Source organism: Pelophylax lessonae (assembly GCF_965119305.1).
Source record: "Pelophylax lessonae genome assembly, chromosome: 1".
NCBI lineage: Eukaryota > Metazoa > Chordata > Amphibia > Anura > Ranidae > Pelophylax > Pelophylax lessonae.
Window position 1 is genome coordinate 71,766,314 of NC_138768.1, and position 21,088 is coordinate 71,787,401.

A 21,088-nucleotide genomic window follows, 5' to 3' on the forward strand; every position below is an offset into this window, starting at 1 on the left:
TTAAGAAAAAAATTTAGACCTGAAGATCCCCAAAACACTGTAGATTTTTTAAAAGTAAACACCTTGGAGAATAAAATAATTAAATTATTTTTTGTGCAACTGTTTATTTAAAAAAAAAATACACTAAAGTTAGTTTTAGGGCACATACCCACAATATATTACCCACTTTTGTTAGTTGAATATAAAATATGAGGTTGCGCCAAGTGATTAGATACCCAACATGTCAGGTCTGAAAATTGTGTGTGCCTATGAAACAGAAGCAAACCTTGGTACCCTAAATCTTCTATAGGCAACGCTTTAAGAGCCCCTACAGGGCATCACTTTGGAGACTGTGAATAATGTCCTTTGAATGATTGCTCTCATTCTGGTGTGCACAGCGTTATGCAACACCTGTAGCGCAATTGACATTTATTTTGTGTATAGGTGCCTTTGACACATGTGTTTACAGTCGGATGTGCGCTTATGTGGGGATGGGGAGCACAAAAAATACATTTTTTGAGGGGGTTTAAAGTGGTTCTAAAGGCAGAAGGTTTTTTTTACCTTAATCTATTCTATGCATTATGATAAAAAGATTTAAGATCTAACCTTCTGCATGAAGCAGCCCCGCTCAGCCCCTCCCCCATACTTACCTGAGCCCCATCTCGATCCAGCAATGTTTTTGAGTGCCTCAGCTGTCTGGGACTCTCACTCCCCATTGGCTGAGACAGAAGCAGGCACCATTGGCTCCTGCTGCTGTCATTTTAAAGTCAGTGAGCCAATGAGGAGAGAGAGGGGGCAGGACCGAGCTGCGGCTCCGTGTCTGAATGAACACACAGAGCAGCGGCTCGACTCAGGTGCCCCCATAGCAAGTTGTTTGCTGTGGGGGCACTTGGGAAGACGGAGGAGCCAGGAGCATCAGCGAGGGACCCAAGGAGGATCTGGGCTGCTCTGTGCAAACCCATTACACAGAGCAGGTAAGTATTTATTTATAAACATACAAAAAAAAACAAAAAAACAAGACTTTAATATCACTTTAAAGCGGTTGTAAACCTAAAAAAAAAAAAAAAAACCCTGCAAGACAAAGTCATAATGAGCTAGTATGCATCGCGCGGGAGTCATTTTCCGGCAAGCTCCCGGCAAGGAAAGCTGAAGGTCCGCCAGACCGCGTGAGCGGCTGCATGCACTGCAAATATCTCCTAAACCATGCCGGTTTAGGAGATATTAATTGTACCTACAGGTAAGCCTATAATAAGTGGAAATAAGTGGTATACTACCGCTTTAAGTGTTTGTGCCTTAACTTTGTAAATTTTTTTATACTAACTGATGCATTTTTTTTTTGTGACAGGTATTCTTTAATGAAACAACAGAGGTTTTTCAGACCCGTGATGTCTCATCTGCCCTCTATGGAAGCTAATAGAGGACAGGTCAAAAGTAACAGCCAAATCCAGAAGTTTTGTTTTACGTATTGCTTCAGGTTTCCTAGTGGAAAGGAAGAACAGTGAATGGGATGATGGTGGTCCAGGGTTCGACAATGTCAGCGCAGAGCCCATGAAACATACAGGGGGGGGGGGGGGGGGTTCCCTGACATATGGCATACCCCAGTGGCAGCGAAAAGGTTTAAGAATTTAAATCCAACAACATAAATGTAATATATTGCATGCAAAGGTGTATATTGAAAACCAAAAGAGGATCACATACACTAGCAGCGCTAAATAAAAGACCCTAGTAGAATATACAGAAATAATGCATCCAATGTTAATCCTCAAGGATGCAAACAAATGTCCATTTTGAGTGAGTGATAACCACAAAAGCTGTATAATGTTGAAAAGTTCGTATGGTATATTTGATCCTGGAATGAGAACCTATAAACCACCAGTGATGTTCACTGCCGAGATGGACCACCGTCACCACACCTCCAAACGTGTCCCCCTAGGTAGTAAAAACTCACCAAAACCTGGGAAAGAGACCGCCTTGAGAAGGATTTGAATCCAAATATGGTATACGGATCACAGGTAAACAATCTCCGGTTTCACCAGTAGCTGATACTTGCATAAAAACTTCAACGTGACATAAACAGCAATATAATCCTCGGAACATGAGAGGAAAAGAAAGGGGGAGGACCAATAGTGTAATTCCGTAAAATACACTTTATTTAAAATTCCCAATCCCCCATATAAATACACTCACAAAAATGCGACTTGATAGTAGCATGTAAAATATATAGGTTGTCTGTCGTGTGCCGGTCACTCACCGCTACCTCTAATAGCCAAGGGAACCCGAGCTCCGAACACCGACTCTGTGTGACAGCTAATGGATGCGTGCTCGCGCCCTGACCGCCACACGACAGACAACCTATATATTTTACATGCTACTATCAAGTCGCATTTTTGTGAGTGTATTTATATGGGGGATTGGGAATTTTAAATAAAGTGTATTTTACGGAATTACACTATTGGTCCTCCCCCTTTCTTTTCCTCTCATGTTCCGAGGATTATATTGCTGTTTATGTCACGTTGAAGTTTTTATGCAAGTATCAGCTACTGGTGAAACCGGAGATTGTTTACCTGTGATCCGTATACCATATTTGGATTCAAATCCTTCTCAAGGCGGTCTCTTTCCCAGGTTTTGGTGAGTTTTTACTACCTAGGGGGACACGTTTGGAGGTGTGGTGACGGTGGTCCATCTCGGCAGTGAACATCACTGGTGGTTTATAGGTTCTCATTCCAGGATCAAATATACCATACGAACTTTTCAACATTATACAGCTTTTGTGGTTATCACTCACTCAAAATGGACATTTGTTTGCATCCTTGAGGATTAACATTGGATGCATTATTTCTGTATATTCTACTAGGGTCTTTTATTTAGCGCTGCTAGTGTATGTGATCCTCTTTTGGTTTTCAATATACACCTTTGCAAGTTATTAGATCTTTATAGCGGCTGCTTTTTATGTATATGTTTTCTTGGTTTTTAGCGCTGGGTTGAGTGGGTGTTTCATTGCTTACTCCTATTATCTACGTAATATATTGCAGCCTATTATTTCTTAGATGTGGTGGCTGCCTTATTGCCCGTACACACGATCCAAATATCATGTAGCACTGCCCCCTTGAGGACTGCTGGATAACAGACTTCCGGGTCCCCCTGGGTTACCGTTAGCAACACTGCCATTCACAATTTAACACTTTAATACTTGGCTCAGTCAATGATCAATGATCCAGGGGTATGTAGTTGTTTTTGGTGTTTTATTTAAATAGGGATGGGGGAAGGGAATAGTGTGATTCTCCAAATTGACTATTCACAAGTTGCGAGAACTCCTATCTGATGATGCAGCCAGGCTGCTGATCCACTTTGCCACTTAGGTAGATTTGGGTTTAAGTCTCTTGCCAGAAGACTTGGTGAATTACATTTCTCTTTGGGACACTATCCTTAGTAACCTCTTTCTGGACTGCTGACACCCGTCGACTGACTATCCTACTTTTGGGGTGGCCCCCCTCAGGTCAGGCCCCTGGACACAATCTCCTGTACTCAAGATACTGTTTTTCTAGGGTCTCCAGTGTCTCCCCACTCAGTCAGCTCCTGGACCTCTGAGTTCAGCTCTGTTTCTCTGGCTCTCAGAACGACCTCCTGAGGACACTGTGTCACTGCTACAGAGGAGGAGGCAGCCGCCACCCTCCCTCGGGGACTCTGCTCTCCAGTCAAAGACCTTGCAGCACATGTGATCCTGGCTTTTATACAGTATCACATAATGCACCGAGACAGCCGGTCTCTGCCAATCACTGGGACTGTATCAAAGCCTGTGATACCCATAGGTCAGGTTTCCTCCCACTGTCCAACATGCCTCCCTATTGGACCAGCGTGAAACACTATCTATACCCAATTAATCACACACTGAGCAGACCTAACATACAGATCGTGCTCTCTGGTAGGTAGAAAGCAATATAGATTTGCCTGCTGCTCCTCTGATAGCCAGACAGAGCCAAAAACTATGCATCTCTCACTATCACCTACCTTGGAGGGTGCTACAAACGTAAGAAAAAAAAAAACGCTTTCCAAGCGATCGTATGATAATCTGATCATTAGTACACAGCTTTCAAGAGCCGATCTCGACAGGTCATCCGATATTATATGATGGGACAAGAATTTCCCTCGTACGATACCAGATCATATTGTTTTTGTTTAACCACTTGCCAACCAGCTGTCGCACTTTTACTGCGGCAGGTCGGCTCTATTACCCAAAATGACGTACATGTACGTTGTTTCGTGTAATAGCCAGTGGGAGTGCGCGCACGCTGATTGGCCAGAGGGATAGCCAATCAGTGGGTACAGTGGACACGATGTCCCTCGGCCAACCGCGATCCCTTCCCATAGAGACAGAACGGCCATCTGCCGATGTAAACAAACCAGACTGCCATTCACAAATGAACACAGGGATCCTGTGTTCCTACTATTGAGGAACACAGATCTCTATGTTCATCTAGTGAGTCCATCCCCCACACAGTTAGAAAGCACCTCCTAGGGACACATTTAACCCTTTGATCGCCCCCGGTGTTAACCCTTTCCCTGGCAGTGTCATTAGTACAGTAACAGTGCATATTTTTAGCACTGATCACAGTATTAGTGTCACTGGTCCTCTCAAAAGTGTCAGTTAGGTGTCCGATCTGTCCGCCGCAATCCTGCTAAAAATTGCTGATCGCTGTCATTACTAGTAAATAAATAAATAAATAAAAACAACATAAATCTATCCCCTAGTTTGTAGGCGCTATAACTTTTGTGTAAACCAATCAATATACACCAAAATATGTGGCAAAATACATATTGGCCTAAACTGATGAAAAATGTAGATTTTTTAAAATTTTTTTGATTAGCTGTGTTTTATAGCAGAAAGTAAAAAATAGTTCAGAATTGTCGCTCTTTTTTTTTTTTTTTTTTTTGTTTGTTTATAGTGTAAAAAAGCAGGGGTTCCCTGAGACCACACATTTATTTCAAGGGTTCCTCTGTGTTGAAAAGGTTAAGGGCTCTTTCACACGGTCCGCCTCCGTAGGCGGATCCGTGCTGCTCAGCGGGGATCGATCCGCGATCCCCGCTGAGCCGGCGGATGACAGCTCCGTCTCCGCTTGCAGTACGGAGAGGGAGGTGTCACAGCCCCCGCTGCTCTCTATGGGGAATCGGATGAGAGCGGACCGCAGGACGGATGGAAAATAGGGTTTCCATCCATCCGGATTTTACGGACAGGATCGGAAGCGGATGGCAGCGGGTGTCAGCGGACATGTCACTGCTGACATCCGCTGCTCCATAGGGCTGAATGGGGCATCCGATCAGATCCGTCTAAAAAATTGACAGACGGATTTGATCGGACCGCCCGTGTGAAAGAGCCCTAAGAGAGGCTGCTCTGGACAGCTAAGAACAATGCTGAGAAGATTCAGAAAATAATACAGTAGTATCTATTTTTGATGCTTGTTATAAAAGCGCAGGTAACATCAGAAAAGTAGAAGAGAACTCACTCTAAAAAGCGTGTGATGTATTCCTTACTGCAGGGCGACCATATCAATGGTGATGTGTCATACTGCAACTGCCGGGACATGATATATGGATGTCCTCCGGAGAATTCACAATCATTTCCTTGTCCATCATGCTGGATCCCAAAGCTGCCAGAAAATGACAGTGCACATTATTTGTAAGAAGAACCATTGGAGTGAAACTCCAGGCAAACAGGTAAATTCACAGATGAGATCCATACAGTATATGAGTTCTTACCTGACAAAGTATTTGTATTTCTGTCTATCCAGTTCTAAGATTTACACAACTCTGCCACACAACACACTGTCTGGCAGTAGAGGAGACCTGATATTTCTCTGCTGCTGGTCAGTTACATATACAGGTCTTGTCCCTCCCACAGCCTGTGACTGAACTCAACTGATCGGACCTTTGTGCTGCTTCTGCCTCACCCACTATGAGCTCTGTTGTACAAGGATTGCAAGTTTATTAAAGCGTAACTCCACTTTTATTGAGAAAAAAACATTCCCCTCTGAGTGATCTATGTACATTGCAGGGATTTTCTGAAATTGCCCTTCCGCCTGACCGCACCGATCCCCCATGTTGTTGGGGCCCCCCTGTGTGCCTGGGCCCCCTACAGGAGGGCTGGTGGTCCCCCCCCAAGCAGCAGCCCTGCGTGCTCCTATTGGGAGTATCTCACCAAAAATGACATTTTTATTGCAGGGGATGCCAGAAATCTGACTTGTATTTTAGTGCAGATTTCTGGGAAGATTGGTAAGCCAATCACACAAGCAGGAAATGATGTTTCTGGGGTGTGGTCAGTATACATTCTGTGTACAGAACAGCTCCAGGTAGCCATATTGCATTGCAATTTCAGAAAAATACAACAGCTGCAGACTGAAAAGGAAAGGTCATTTTTAATAACATTCAATTACAATATGATTTGTGTCGCAATTGTATACGTTATATTGTTTTTTCTTTATTTGCTGTTTTTTCCCCCACGAAAGTGGAGTTACCCTTTAAGTTAAAAACAAATACATAGTACATAGTCTGCTTGCATGTAATTACATACATTAAATAAAGTATTCACGAATACAGAGCTGCATTATTTTGTGTCATAGATACAGTGCCTTGAAAAAGTATTCAAACCCCTTGAAATTTTCCACATTTTGTCATGTTACAACCAAAAACGTAAATGTATTTTGTTGGGATTTTATGTGATAGACCAACAGAAAGTGGCACGTAATTGTGAAATGAAAGGAAAATGATAAATGGTTTTCAAAATTTTCACAAATAAATATTTTAAAAGTATGGAGTGCATTTGTATTCAGCCCTCGTTACTCTGATATCCCTAACTAAAATCTAGTGGAACCAATTGCCTTCAGAAGTCACCTAATTAGTAAATAGATTCCACCAACAAATGTGTGTAATTTAATCTCAGTATAAATACAGCTGTTCTGTGAAGCCCGAAGAGGTTTGTTAGAGAACCTTAGTGAACAAACAGCATCATGTAGGCCAAGGTAACACACCAGAAAGGTCAGGGATAAAGTTAGGGATAAAAAAGGGATGGAGAAGTTTAAAGCAGGGTTAGGTTATAAAAAAATATCTAAAGCTTTGAAAATCTCACAGTGCACTGTTCAATCCATCATCCGAAAATGGAAAAAATATGGCACAACCTACCAAGACATGGCCGTCCACCTAAACTGACAGGCCGGGCAAGGAGAGCATTAATCAGAGAAGCAGCCAAGAGGCCCATGGTAACCCTGGAGGAGCAGCAGATATCCACAGCTCAGGTGGGAGAATCTGTCCACAGGACAACTATTAGTCCTTCACTCCACAAATCTGCCCTTTGTGGAAGAAGTCCTGTTTGCAGTTTGCGAGAAGCCATGTGGGGGACACAGCAAACATGGAAGAAGGTGCTCTGGTCAGATAAGACTAAAATTGAACTTTTTCGCCTAAAGCAAAATGCTATGTGTAGCGAGAAAACTAACACTGCACATCACCCTGGACAGTGGACACACCATTCCCACTGTGAAACATGGTGGTGGCACCATCATGTTGTGGGGGTGTTTTTCTTCCCCAGGGACAGGGAAGCTGGTCAGAGTTAATGGGAACATGGATGGAGCCAAATACAGGGCACTCTTAGAAGAAAACCTGTTCGAGTCTGCAAAAGACTTGAGACTGGAGTGGGTGTTGACCTTCCAGCAGAACAACAAACCTAAACATACAGTCAAAGATACAATGAAATGGTTTAGATGAAAGCATATTGATGTGTAAAGCCTTGTACACACGCGTCAAAATTCGGCCAGGAATTTTCGCCCGACGACTGATCTGCCGATTGTCAGCTTGTTAGTATGATGCTTCCGTCAACCGACTCCGACTTTTCGGGCCGAAAAAATTCTGGTGTGCAGGCTATAAAATTTTTGTCCTCCATCAAAACACGTCCGATTTTCGTGCAGTCAGTACAGATTTCGACAGGGAAAAATCTTATGAGCAAGACTGGGCATGCTCAGAGAAGAAAGAACACAAAGAAAGCAAACCAACACATGACATCACTTCTGAGGTAGAATTCTGTCCTGCGGGGAAATTCGTGTGCAGTCTATGCACATTCCAACCAACAAGACACCACTCTGGACAAAAGACGGTCGACCGGTCGGAGGAAATTTGTTGCGTGTGTACTAGGCTTTAGAATGGCCCAAAGTCCAGACCTAAATCCAATTGAAAATCTGTGGAAAGACTTGAAAATTGCTGTTCAGACATGAGGTGGTATGGATATACACACTAATATATCTTTGTATTAATAATATGTTATATGTAATAAGGCTTGCAAATGGCAAAATGATTTGGGATCTGTTAATAGACTTTTTTTAGGGCTCTTTCACACATGGAGTCCGTCGGACGGACTCTGTTTTCTCAGCGGGGGATCGATCCGCCGATCCCCCGCTGAATAGGCGGATGACAGCTGTTCTTCGTGCTGTGTGCGGAGACAGAGCTGGCAGGTCCCCATGCATTTCTATGGGGGAATCGAATGGGAACGGACCGTCTGTCCGTTCTCATCCGATCCAATCCACTGGACAGATGGAAAATAGGGTTTCCATCCATCCAGATTTGATGGATCGGATCAGATATCAGCGGACATGTCTCCGCTGACATCCGATATCCCATAGAGATGCATGGGGTGACCGTTCAAATCTGCCAAAAAAACGCACAGGCGGATCTGAACGGTAGAGCTGCACGATTCTGGTCAAAATGAGAATCACGATTTTTTAGCTTGGAATAAAGATCACGATTCTCTCACGATTCTCTGTGTAACAAAAAAAAAAAAATTGGGATAACTTTACTGTTACGTTTTTTTTTTTATTCATTAAAGTCTATTAATTGCGTTTGAAAGACTGCTGCGCAAATACAGTGTGACATAAAATATTACAACAATCGCCATTTTATTCTGTAGGGTCTCTGCTAAAAAAATATATAAAATGTTTGGGGGTTCTAAGTACTTTTCTAGCAAAAAAAAAAAATGATTTTAACTTGCAAGCAACAAGTGTCAGAGAAAGGTCTAGTCTTTAAGAGGTTAAACTTCCTTTCTCCCTGGCAGAGGGAAGGAAAAGATACAATGTAATCATTTTGTTTATAGTTACTGGGAGACTTTGCTGATAGGCGTTTGCCAGGAGGCTTTTTTTTTTTTTTTTCCACAGCTGTTCTCTCTGCTATGCAGCTATGCAAATAATCGAGCATATTTCAGGTTTAGATCGTCAGGGGGGGTGAATCGAGATCGCGATTTTCATACGATTAATCGTGCAGCTCTACTGAACTGTCCTATGGGGCATCGGATGTCAGCGGAGACATGTCCGCTGACATCCGATCCGTCAAATCTGGAGGGATGGAAACCCTATTTTCCATCCGTCCAGCGGATCGGATGGGATCGGATGAGAACGGACCGACGATCCGTTCCCATCCGATTCCCCCATAGAGATGTATGGGGCTCTGACAGCTGTGTCTCCACACACAGTGCGGAGAACAGCTGTCATTCTCCTGCTCAGTGGGGGATCGGCGGATTGATCCCCCCGCTGAGATAACTGGAGTCCGCCGACGGAGCGGAGTGTGTGAAAGAGCCCTAAGGGTTAATTCTGATCACCATTGATTGCTTTGGCAGCCTAGTTGTCTGTTTGGAATGCACCTGATCTAACTCAAGGTAATTATGTATACCATTGGGGTTTTTATATATCTGGAGTTTATATATCTGGAGTTTGGTCATGCATATTGTAGCTATGATTAAGCGCTGATACAAAGTGTGAAACGCGTCAGTGTTTTGTTCTTGCAGCACTGTATGCTGTATGGATTTTACCTTTCTCAATAAACAGGATTGCATTGGAGTGCAACTGTCCAGACATCTCTTTTGTTTCTGCCTAATTTTAAGTACTGTACCACAACATACAATTAGTTTCAGGCTTAAAGATGTGTCTCCCATAGACATTAATGGACAACACGGTGCACAGGTGTGAATATAGCTTGAAAGGTTTTTGCGGACACTTCAAGGTGCAAAGTTGAGACAGCAGTGACATAGATAATGAAAATATATGCTGAAAGCGTGAAGAAAGGGATTGGAAGTAGAAAAGGATAAGTGTATGGAAAGTGCACTCATCCTTATAAACAGTACATTAAAATATAGCGACAACCATGTCATTACCTTCCATGACTTTGTGTCAAGAAGGGATTAAATAGGGGAAAAAAAGCAAATATGGGTGGAAAAAGATGTATGTTTCTGATTAGTTATGCTTTTCTGAATTCATTTATTTCAATTTTTTGAAGTAAGTTTGAATATCCAACACTAATTTATGGGCATTTTATTAGATTAGTCGTATTAATATCCTGGAATATGGGATATATTTTTAAGCCCATGGAAATAACATTAACGCATATATAAATAGTTTGGCAATTGAGCTACCCAATCAGAAGTCATAAACTATATTTTCACTAAGTGCTATAAATGATTTGTTTTCCTTCCCAATTTATTGAACGTTAGTCACAGAGAAGAAGGAGAGGCAGGCAGTCAGCCAATCGTATAAAGGAAAAACCAGTGATGGTGGTTGCTGACCTTCAGCTGACTGGTGTCAGTTACGTGTAATGGGTTTTTGCGTGTTTCCTTTCCACCCACAATGCAAAACCATATTGATAGGTTAAGAAGATTCTCAAACTTGTATATTCCTGACTATGGTAGGAACATAAGAATGTACCCCTTTCTGCAGGTGCAGAGACTGATGTGGATGGCCTAAATACATTGTAGCTGGCTGTAGGAGTCATAGCTTAACCACTTGACCTCCGGAAGATTTACCCCCCTTCATGAAGAGGCCATTTATTGCAATAATGCACTGCATAACTTTTAACTCACAATTTCCACAAACAGAGCTTTCTTTTGGAGGTATTTAATTACCACTGCGTTTTTTTAATTTTTTGCGCTATAAACAAAAAAAGGACCAACAACATTTTTTACGTTGTACTATAAAAAAAATCCAACAAAAAAATGTAAAAATATAAAATTTCTTCATAAATTTAGGCCAATATGTATTCTGCTATATATTTTAGGTAAACAAAACTCCAATAAGCGTATATTGATAGGTTTGCGTAAAAGTTATGGCGTCTACAAACTACGAGATATATACTGGAATTTTTCATTTTTATTTTTATACTAGTAATGGCAGCGATCAGCGACTTATAGCGGGACTGCGATATTGCGGCGGACATTCTAACACTAACTGACACTGCTGACACTTTGTGAGAACCAGTAACACTAATGCAGTGATCAGTGCTAAAAATATGCACTGTCACTGTAGTAATGACATTGGCTGGGAAGGGGGTTAAACATCTAGGGCAATCAAAGGGTTAAATGTGTTCCTAGCCAGTGTTTGTTTGTACTATGTGTGTGCTGCTTTTACTAAGGGATGTGATGGATTTTATTCCTTACTTTGCAGGGAAAGCAATCCATAACTTCCTCCCTGTTAGGATGGAGCTCTGCCTTGTTTGCCTGTCCTACATGGAAGTGTCAGTTCTCCCAAGAGAAACAAGGACATCAATACTATCCTGACAGAAATCAATCACGTCTTATCTCTAAACAACAACTGTGTGCTTGAATGTTAAATGGATGAAGAATGGTACATGAGAGAAACACTGGCTGCAGCTGTTCTCTGTAGCTGCTGCCCTTTGGTGCTTAACTAGTTAACAGCTATATCAGCAAGAGGAGGGAGCTGCTGAGCAGGATAAGATCAATAGAGTGAGTCAGGCAGCACTGCACTGTGGGAACTGTAGTCCAGAGGAAAGGGACTCTACTGTAATCAAAAGCTTTTAAACTGCATTTCCTAGAGGGAGAGATTGCCAGGAGGAGGGGAAAGAGCTGTATTTTCTCATGGTGTACAGAACTCAGCTTCCGCTGGCCAAGAGGAAGATCAGAAAGTGCACATTACTCTCCAGTGTGCACCACTGATGCATATTGGCAGCCTGAGCAGGATCCAGAGTGCTGAGTTCAGGGGTACCGACAGTCAGAGTCACATGGGTGCAGAGTAGAGAGTGGACTTATTGCTGTGTGTTCTATAACATAAAATAGAGCAGCGCTAGCAGACATAAACTAAACACAAGAATGGGACAAAATAAATTAAATATTTGATGTTAGAGAAAAATGTCCATGCAAAGCCCGTGGAAAGAACAAGTGTCATGCACTCTCTCATGAAGGACAGACAGGTGCGCTAGTGCACTACCGACCACCACCATACGAAATGGCCTCTCACCTCCAGAGCACTGATTGTAAGCATATATCAAACGGGCAATCACTGGACGATCATCCACAAATGTAAGGGAAGACAGCTCTACTCCACCGCACCTTAAGCAATATATGTCCCTGGATAAGGCTCTGGACTGCTGCTCCACTCAGGACCATGTAATGGGGAACATAAAAGCAGACAAGCCCATAGTGCAATACTGACATATACTTTATTTGCTAGGTGCACACAAAGACAGCCTCTTACTTTGTAGTTGTGTAAAAACGGCAATAGTGATCACAGCGGTGCTGGCGGGTCATACAGACAACCGCGCCAGACTTCCAGATAGTAGCAGGTGACGTCAACGGCTCCGCCTTCCCCCCGAACGCGTGTCGTCCTCCAAGGGGTGGAGACTTCTTCAGCGGTATCAGAAGAAGAAGTCTCCACCCCTTGGAGGACGACACGCGTTCGGGAGGAAGGCGGAGCCGTTGACGTCACCTGCTACTATCTGGAAGTCTGGCGCGGTTGTCTGTATGACCCGCCAGCACCGCTGTGATCACTATTGCCGTTTTTACACAACTACAAAGTAAGAGGCTGTCTTTGTGTGCACCTAGCAAATAAAGTATATGTCAGTATTGCACTATGGGCTTGTCTGCTTTTATGTTCCCCATTACATGGTCCTGAGTGGAGCAGCAGTCCAGAGCCTTATCCAGGGACATATATTGCTTAAGGTGCGGTGGAGTAGAGCTGTCTTCCCTTACATTTGTGGATGATCGTCCAGTGATTGCCCGTTTGATATATGCTTACAATCAGTGCTCTGGAGGTGAGAGGCCATTTCGTATGGTGGTGGTCGGTAGTGCACTAGCGCACCTGTCTGTCCTTCATGAGAGAGTGCATGACACTTGTTCTTTCCACGGGCTTTGCATGGACATTTTTCTCTAACATCAAATATTTAATTTATTTTGTCCCATTCTTGTGTTTAGTTTATGTCTGCTAGCGCTGCTCTATTTTATGTTATAGAATTTACACGGGTGTTGTTTGTTGACCTGAGAGTGCAGCTGCTTTTTGTGAATTTTAAATATCTTTTTGCGCTGATATTATCCCTGTTACTGTATTATTGCTGTGTGTGACTGGATAGTAATATTAAGCAGTAATCACGCTGGGACTGGTGAACTGCTGCGGTAATTTACTATCTGCCACTAGAGAGAGATTGAGTCTTTTAGGAACTGACCATACAGCCATATAGTAGCCTTATTGCTGCCTGCAGGCTTGTCTGGGATGATTCCCAGGTGCACCAGTGGTACAACTGGGCCCAAACCCTAGCGGCCTGAAGAGTTAGGACTAAAGACTGTTCATTTACAGCTGCTACACAGAGACCTTCACCTATTGCTTATGCTTTCAGGTACATCTCAGGGTACATTGCACCATATCCTAGCAATTCTCCCAGAGTGCACTCTAGACTAGCTTTAGTATTATTATTTACATCGCAGTTAATGCTTATATGTACTGTTTATTACTGACTGATTTATGAGTTGATTCCAGCCCAGTGGTACAGAACTCTCTTCTAAGTTAAGACTAAAGTCCCTGTAGCCGAAAGTCCGTGTTGTCCCTAAGATCGGTGTGAAAGTGGCAACCTCAGCCTAAACTCTAACCAGGCCCCACCCCCAATGTGTTTTACTCTGCCCCTTGGAGCCTACTCATGGGGCAATGACTAAGCTCTGAGGGGCAGAATAAAATGCGTTGGGGTCATGGTCTGGCTGGAGTCCAGATGAGGTTGCCACTTTCACACCGATCCTAGGGACAAAATGGATGTTCGGCTAGAGGAACCTCCCCCCCTTTCGTTTTAAGTTGCAGCAGAAGCTAGGACTAGCTCCATCCTGCACTAGCACTCCCAGTGGTGGATGCTTGAGGATCCGAAACAACCCGTTGCAGAGAGCCTGAGCAGCACACTGAGTTGTAACAGGTTACACACCATGGTGCAGTGTATCTGCAGATTTCCTGCGGGTTTGCTGCACTTAGCCATTGCCATTGGTGCGCTTTCAGAAAGTGCACCACACCTGCAGGATATAACAGAAGTCTATGGCAAAGTGTAGCTAACCCAGCGGTTTAGGTAAACCGCAGCACATCAGTGTGAAAGCAGCCTTATAGGGGGATCATTTACATTTGCAGTTTTTGGGGGTGGTAAAACCCCACAGTTAATACATGTTTTTACCACCCCCACCCCAACCATGCCCCCTTAAGCTGCAGGCCAGGGGTGTACACATGTCATATCCGCATCTCACAGCTGCAGCAGTAGTTATACGCCCTGGCATGGTTGGTGGTTGCAGCACCTGCCAAGCAAGACCCATTCAAGTGAATGAGGCCGCTCTGCAAGTGCCCTGCAATCTTGTGCAGTGCAGCAAACAAGGGGTTAAAACTTTATGTCTGAATGAGTCCTAAGGGTGCTGCTATTGAATGCAACCAAGGGTTTATTCACTGAAAAGCGATCCAAGTGTGTTTGACAGGTGATACTTTGCCTCCTCACACCTGATTTAAACCTATGAATGCACGTGATTGCAACATGGTAGTACGGTAATAAGAGGTTTAAATCAGGTGTGAGGAGGCGACACTGTACTCAGTGATCTTTGACTTCTCCCATGTTGTTCAGGTAGATCTTCACCTCTTTACCGTTGCCTATCCCTGATCTAACCCATGCCAATACATTGAGTTTATCACTAAACAGTCTTGTGTATATTTCCTGGTTCTAATTCACAGCTGAGTTAAAGGTGAGTTCTGGTAAGTGCTTGCAGTAACTAGGTGTGTCAGAGGGGCTGAGGTTGTTCTAATAGTCAGGTCAGAAAAGAGAGCCCAAATTACCAAGCGGCTCCTTCTGGGGTAGCGCTACAAATTTAAGGATATTTTTTTATTTTTATAATAAACTTAACCATTTCCTACCCACCGTTAAATATTGGTGGAGCGGTGGGTGGAGGGCTCTTGTTCTGGGGCAACATCATATGATGGCGCCCGATTTGGCCACGTTCCTGGGACACGCTGAGGCCCCGATCTCGGCAAAGAGCTGCTGCTCTTTGGCCATGTGATCAGCTGTGTCCAATAACAGCTGATCACATGTGAACAAAGAAGTGCCATTTATTGGCTTTTCCTCTCTCACACTAAGTATGACAGAGTATGAGGTGGGGAGAGCTGATAAGCAGCATCCCTCCACAGGGAAGACTTGTAAAGTAATCAGGGTACTGATCATCAGTGCCCTGATTGCAATACAGCCCCAACAGTGTTCATCAGTGACACCAGTCTGTGCCCATCAGTGCCACCTATCAGTGCCCATAAGTGCTAACTATCAGTGCCCAACAGTGCCACCTATCACAGTCCAGAAGTTATGGCAATCAGTGCCTGCCCATCAGTACCACCTATCATTGCCCATAAGTGCACATTTTTTTCAAAATGTTTGATCTTTTTTTGTTGTTGTTTTTTTAGCAAAAAATAAAAAACCCAGCAGTGATTAAATACCACCAAAAGAAAGCTATATTTGTGTGAAGAAAATGATAAAAAATGAATTTGGGTACAATGTTGCATGACCGCGCAATTGTCATTCAAAGTGCGACAGCACTGAAAGCTGAAAATTGGCCTGGACAGGAAGGGGTGACAGTGTCACAGTGCCCTGTATTGAAGTAGTTAAAAAAGAGAAAATACAATGTATTTTATATCTAGAGCTACATTTCTACTGTACTAACCAGCAGACTAGAGAAAGGTGAAAATGTTTTATATTTCCTGAACTATAAAGTGTCTTCAGGCTCCTTTCATCTTTCCCTGCATCCCCTTATCCTTTAGTTGAATGAGTTCACCCACAAATGTCTAGAAATGGACAGAAGGGGAAAACAAAATGAATAAAACACGATCAAAGTTTGCATATTGCGAGGCTTGGCACTACCTCCTTACACTGCAGCACCAGGCATTGATTGGACTAGCGACAGATATGATGAAAAATACAACCTGGCCTTACCTGTGTCCAATTTCATGTGCAATGGTGAAAGCCATAGGCAGACCTGAGTCTTCATTGATGTTGCAGCTTCTGAATGGCTGACACATACCGGAGAGGTGAGACAGGCCCAGCGTTTCACATGGACTGTTCCTTCCTGCACAGAGATCTTTCCTAGGGAAAAAATATCAATAGTGGATGATACATTCCAGGCATTTCATTTCAATCTACCCAAAGGGTATAACCTAGTCCATGAGTAAAGAAAAGCCGCACTGTGTAATTAGCTTGTTCTTGATATTTTAATTGTGTTGAGGATAAAGTAGTCACATAGATTGGGGTGAAACACAATTAGGGAGTGTTGTTATTGGAGTGGAGACTATGGGTTGGTTTACTAAAGGCAAATAGACTGTGCACTTTGCAAAGTGCATTTGAAATCTGTAAGAGCAGTTGCTCCAAAGCTTAGTAAATGAGCAGAAGCTCTGCTGACTTCCATCATCCAATCATGCGCAGGCAAAAAAAGCTTTTTTTTTTTTCTTGCATGTGATTGGGTATTCTTTGCAAAGTGAAGCTTTACCTCATTTAGTAAGCTCTGGAGCAACTGCACTTGCAGAGTGAAACTGCACTTTATAAAGTGCACAGTCTAATTGCTTTTAGTAAATCAACCCTTATGTATGCAGCTACTTTATTGTCAACCAAATAAAATATCAAGAATGCACTAATTACAGAGTGCAACTTTTCATCTTCTTATACTTTCATTTAGGAGTGGAGATTAGTTACAGGAGCCGGCATAGTCTGTGGACATTAAGGTTAGGAGTGTCCTGGATTTGGGTATGTTTTTACTAAGCCATGAGCCGCTTTAAAGATGAATTTTCAGCACACACAATTGAAATGCATATAGTGTGTATCTACAGTTGTATATGCTCCTGGAAACAAAAAAAAGTCCAAAGCTAAAGCATGAAAATCAATGATGGTTGAAAGCTCTAAGAAATAAAATAAGATTTCCCAAACTATGCTCCATGCAAAACTAGTGAGTATCTTAAAAGACAAAAATTAGAAGTTTAAGAGGAACTGGAACTGGAACTCATGGGTATGCTATATACAGTTCCCTATTTGAATTGTAGAGTGGCAATTGGATGGCTGAAAATAGAGCTGGTTTCCCCCTTTTTTTTCTTTTCTCTTACTTTCTTTCTCTGGTTTCTACTTTTACTAAGCTTGCATCTCTGATTTTGAGCTAGCTGCTTTTTTAGTTCTTTCTTAAAGTGGTTGTAAACCCTTATATATATCCAGTGAAGTAACTGGCCTCATATAATACACAGAGCTGAAACAAATCCTCCAGCATAAGTTGTACCCGTTTTGCTGTAGTCTCCTCTTCTCTACATCTGTTCAAAGTCTATAATATAGGAGGGGGAGCTGAAATTACGCTCTGCAAAGCTCAGTGGGCAAACTTAAATGAAGGGTCTATGATTTTTTTATCATAGGTGTATTTTAAATGATAAAGACAGAATATCAACCAAAAATTCAGAAAAAAAACCCAAAAAAACACACTACAAATGTTATAAACTGAGTTGCAGCTCAGTGAGTAAAATATGTATTTGATCTCCTACCAACCAACAAAAAATTTGGTTCCCACAGACTGGCTACACTATGTGTTCATGTGGTACACAGATTAGTCCTGTCAATTTAAGAAGGTGCTCCTCACAATAACTCGTTATGTGTATAAAAGACACCCGTCCACAGAATCTCTTTCTTCCATTCAAACCTCATCATCATGAGCAAGACCAAAGAGCTGTCAAAGGACATCAGGGACAGGAATGAACACTTGCACAAGGCTGGAATTGGCTTCAAGACCATCAGCAGGAAGCTTGGTGAGAAGGAGACAACTGTTGCAGTGATTATTCACAAATGGTAGAAATACAAAATAACCATCACTCCCCCTCGGTCTGGAGTTCCATGCAATGTTTTGCATCATAGGGTAAGAATGATCATGAGAAAAGTGAGTGATCAGCCCAGAACTACACAGAAGGAGTTTGTGAATGATCTAAAGGCAGTTGGGACCACAGTCACCAAACAAACCATTGGTAACACAAAAGGCCGCCATGGATTGAAATCCTGCAGCGCCCGCAAGATCCCCCTCCTCAAGAAGGCACATGTACAGGCCCGTCTAAAGTTTGCCAATGAACATCTAAATGATTCAGAGAAGGATTGGGAGAAAGTGCTGTGGTCAGATGAGACCAAAGTTGAACTCTTTGGCATTAACTCAACTTGCCGTGTTTGGAGAAAGAAACATTTTAACTTTGACCCTAAGAACACCATCCCTACAGTCAAGCATGGAGGTGGAAACATTATGCTTTGGGGCTGTTTCACTGCTAAAGGTACAGGCTGACTTTACCACATTGAGGGGCCAATGGATGGGGCCATGTATTGTAAAATCTTGGATGAGAACCTTCTTCCCTCTGCCAGAACAATGAAGATGGGTCGAGGGTGCGTCTTCCAGCATGACAATGACCCAAAACGTACCACCAAGGCAACAAAGGATTTGCTCAGAAAGAAGCACATTAAGGTCATGGAGTGGCCTAGCCAGTCTCCAGACCTTAATCCTATAGAAAATGTATGAAGGGAGCTGAAACTTCGAGTTGCCAAGTGACAGCCAAGAAACCTTAAGGATTTAGAGAAGATCTGTAAAGAAAAGTGGACCTAAATCCCTCTCGAGATGTGTGCAAACCTTGTAGCCAACTACAAGAAACATCTTACCTCTGTGCTTCCCAACAAGGGTTTGTCCACCAAATACCAAGTCATGTTTTGCTTGGGGATCAAATACTTATTTTACTCACCGAACTGCAACTCAATTTATAACATTTGTATCATGTGTTTTTTCTGGATTTTTGGTTGATATTCTGTCTCTATCATTTAAAATACACCTATGATAAAAATGATAGACCCTTCATTTCTTTGTAAGTGGGCAAACTTACAAAATCTGCAGGGGATCAAATAATTATTTTTACCACTGTAAGGGCTCATTCACACTAGCAGTTGGGGGAAGTAAAACCCCATGGTTGAGCCTCTGCTGTACTGCTTTTAACCACCACCCAACCGCTTTAGCTGTAGGTGCCCCGGACAGGGATGTTTACATGCCATGGCCATGATGCTTTGTTTCACGGCCCTGGCAGGAATTATTCCCCATGATGTTTTCAAGTGAATTGGCCGCTCTTCAACCTCCCCGCAACTGTGTGCAATGCATGTGGTTGTGGCACACTAGTGCAGGGTTCAAGGGGGTTAAAGCAGGTGGTGGGGAGGCAACAACAGTGTGAATGAGATGATAGTGTGAATGAGCCCTAAAATATACATTTTAAAAGAAAGGTAACAGAGGAAACAAAACGAACTTGAGAACACAACTTGTAGGAAAGGATTAGGGAATTAGGGAAAGGGTGCCCTTGTAATATTTCCCAAATCAGGTAATAATAAATAAAACACATTCTATGTCCTTCCTATTTTTCCATATTTTAATGGTAATATGCTGTTTTGCCCCCAAGCTAACTGCATAAACCATAAATAATCTCTAACAATACCCTGTGGAGGTACTTATAATGCTATTGTGCATTAAACAAGATGATATCTATTCATATTAAATATATACCATGATTTACCAACTCCTGGAACATATGCTTTACATCAGAAAAATATGTTTACTGTATTAGGAATCTAATATATTGGATTTCTTTAGCATCATCGTCATTAATTCTGGCAGCACATCATAAAACCTCCATTGATGCTTTGTGGTCTGCCGAATCCTGATGAGCTTATTTGCCATTGTTCTTTAAAATTTAAAGCACTACTCATCTTGTGTACTATAATGTATGGAAAGTATCAGCATGCACACAGAGCCTTGAGAGAAAGCTTACATTTATCAGTATAGTGATACATGGGTCTGCATAATAAGCAACAATAGATCTTTATGAATCAGTTGAGTCTTGGGACATTATCTATACACTGAGTTAAGTTAATACCTTGTCAATGGCACACTTGTATCATCCAATAAAATATAGCATGACAGCCCTAATGGGTTCATTGTTTTTGTTTTTTTTTCATTAAACAGTATCAAAGTTTACTGATAAACATTATCGTATTTATATTTTTCTTGTTCAATAGTTTTATTGTAATAGAAGAACAGTGCACAGTCATTTTTCAAATCAATTCAAAAGTTTTCTATCATGCACTCTTATAATAATGGAAGAGCAAAAAGGTTTTCATTGATATAATCAACAACGTAAACAATAAATCCTGGAGTGATATACTTTATACAATCGATGCTAATTCAATGAGGGCACCCCGAGTCAAGAGTAAATTTACGCTTAAGGTGGGAGTAAACTCCCTTGCCTGATTTTTACCTATAGGTAAGCCTATAATAAGGGTTACCTATAGGTACAGTAAATATCTCCTAAGCGTGCACCGAAGCATATACAAAGGAACGGTATACCCATGCTGTTCCTTTAGAGTCCTGTGTCATAAACAATGGCTTCGCACGGAAGTGACTTCATCTCGGCTAATCCAATCAAAGGACCGAAGCCTGCCAACTGGGAAGAAAGACCGGGTGAACATGGAAACCCTGTCAGTGGTGACAGCACGCCGCTGAAGGGCTTAGTTTTAAGGTGTGTGTCACATAATGTGCTAGTATGCGATGCATGCATTCACATTATAACTTTTCCTTGCAGGTTTAAAAAAAAAAACCTTTAGGAGCCCTGATGCAGAGCAAGTGGAGCATAATCTGCTATCCGTAAGCATTAAGTACAGAATAAAGAGCAGAGTACAGGAAAACAGAAGAAAAGAAGTAAGAAGAAAATAGGGGGTGAATTGGGGGTCAAAGCTTCACACACTCATACTGTGCTTAGGCACGGTT

The 21,088-nt window shown here is 42.4% G+C and overlaps 1 protein-coding gene across 2 annotated transcripts in view; it reads right to left on the minus strand.

The window, feature by feature from the left end:
* Positions 1 to 21,088, minus strand: part of ADAMTS12 (ADAM metallopeptidase with thrombospondin type 1 motif 12) — a 788,736-nt gene that overhangs the window by 273,317 nt on the left and 494,331 nt on the right. For both annotated transcript variants that reach the window (XM_082272461.1, XM_082272462.1), the window contains exons 7-8: positions 16,219 to 16,368; positions 5,481 to 5,624 (exon numbers count right to left, since the gene is read on the minus strand). In XM_082272461.1, the coding sequence (XP_082128587.1) occupies positions 5,481 to 5,624; positions 16,219 to 16,368 (294 nt within the window). The remainder of the gene's footprint in view (positions 1 to 5,480; positions 5,625 to 16,218; positions 16,369 to 21,088) is intronic.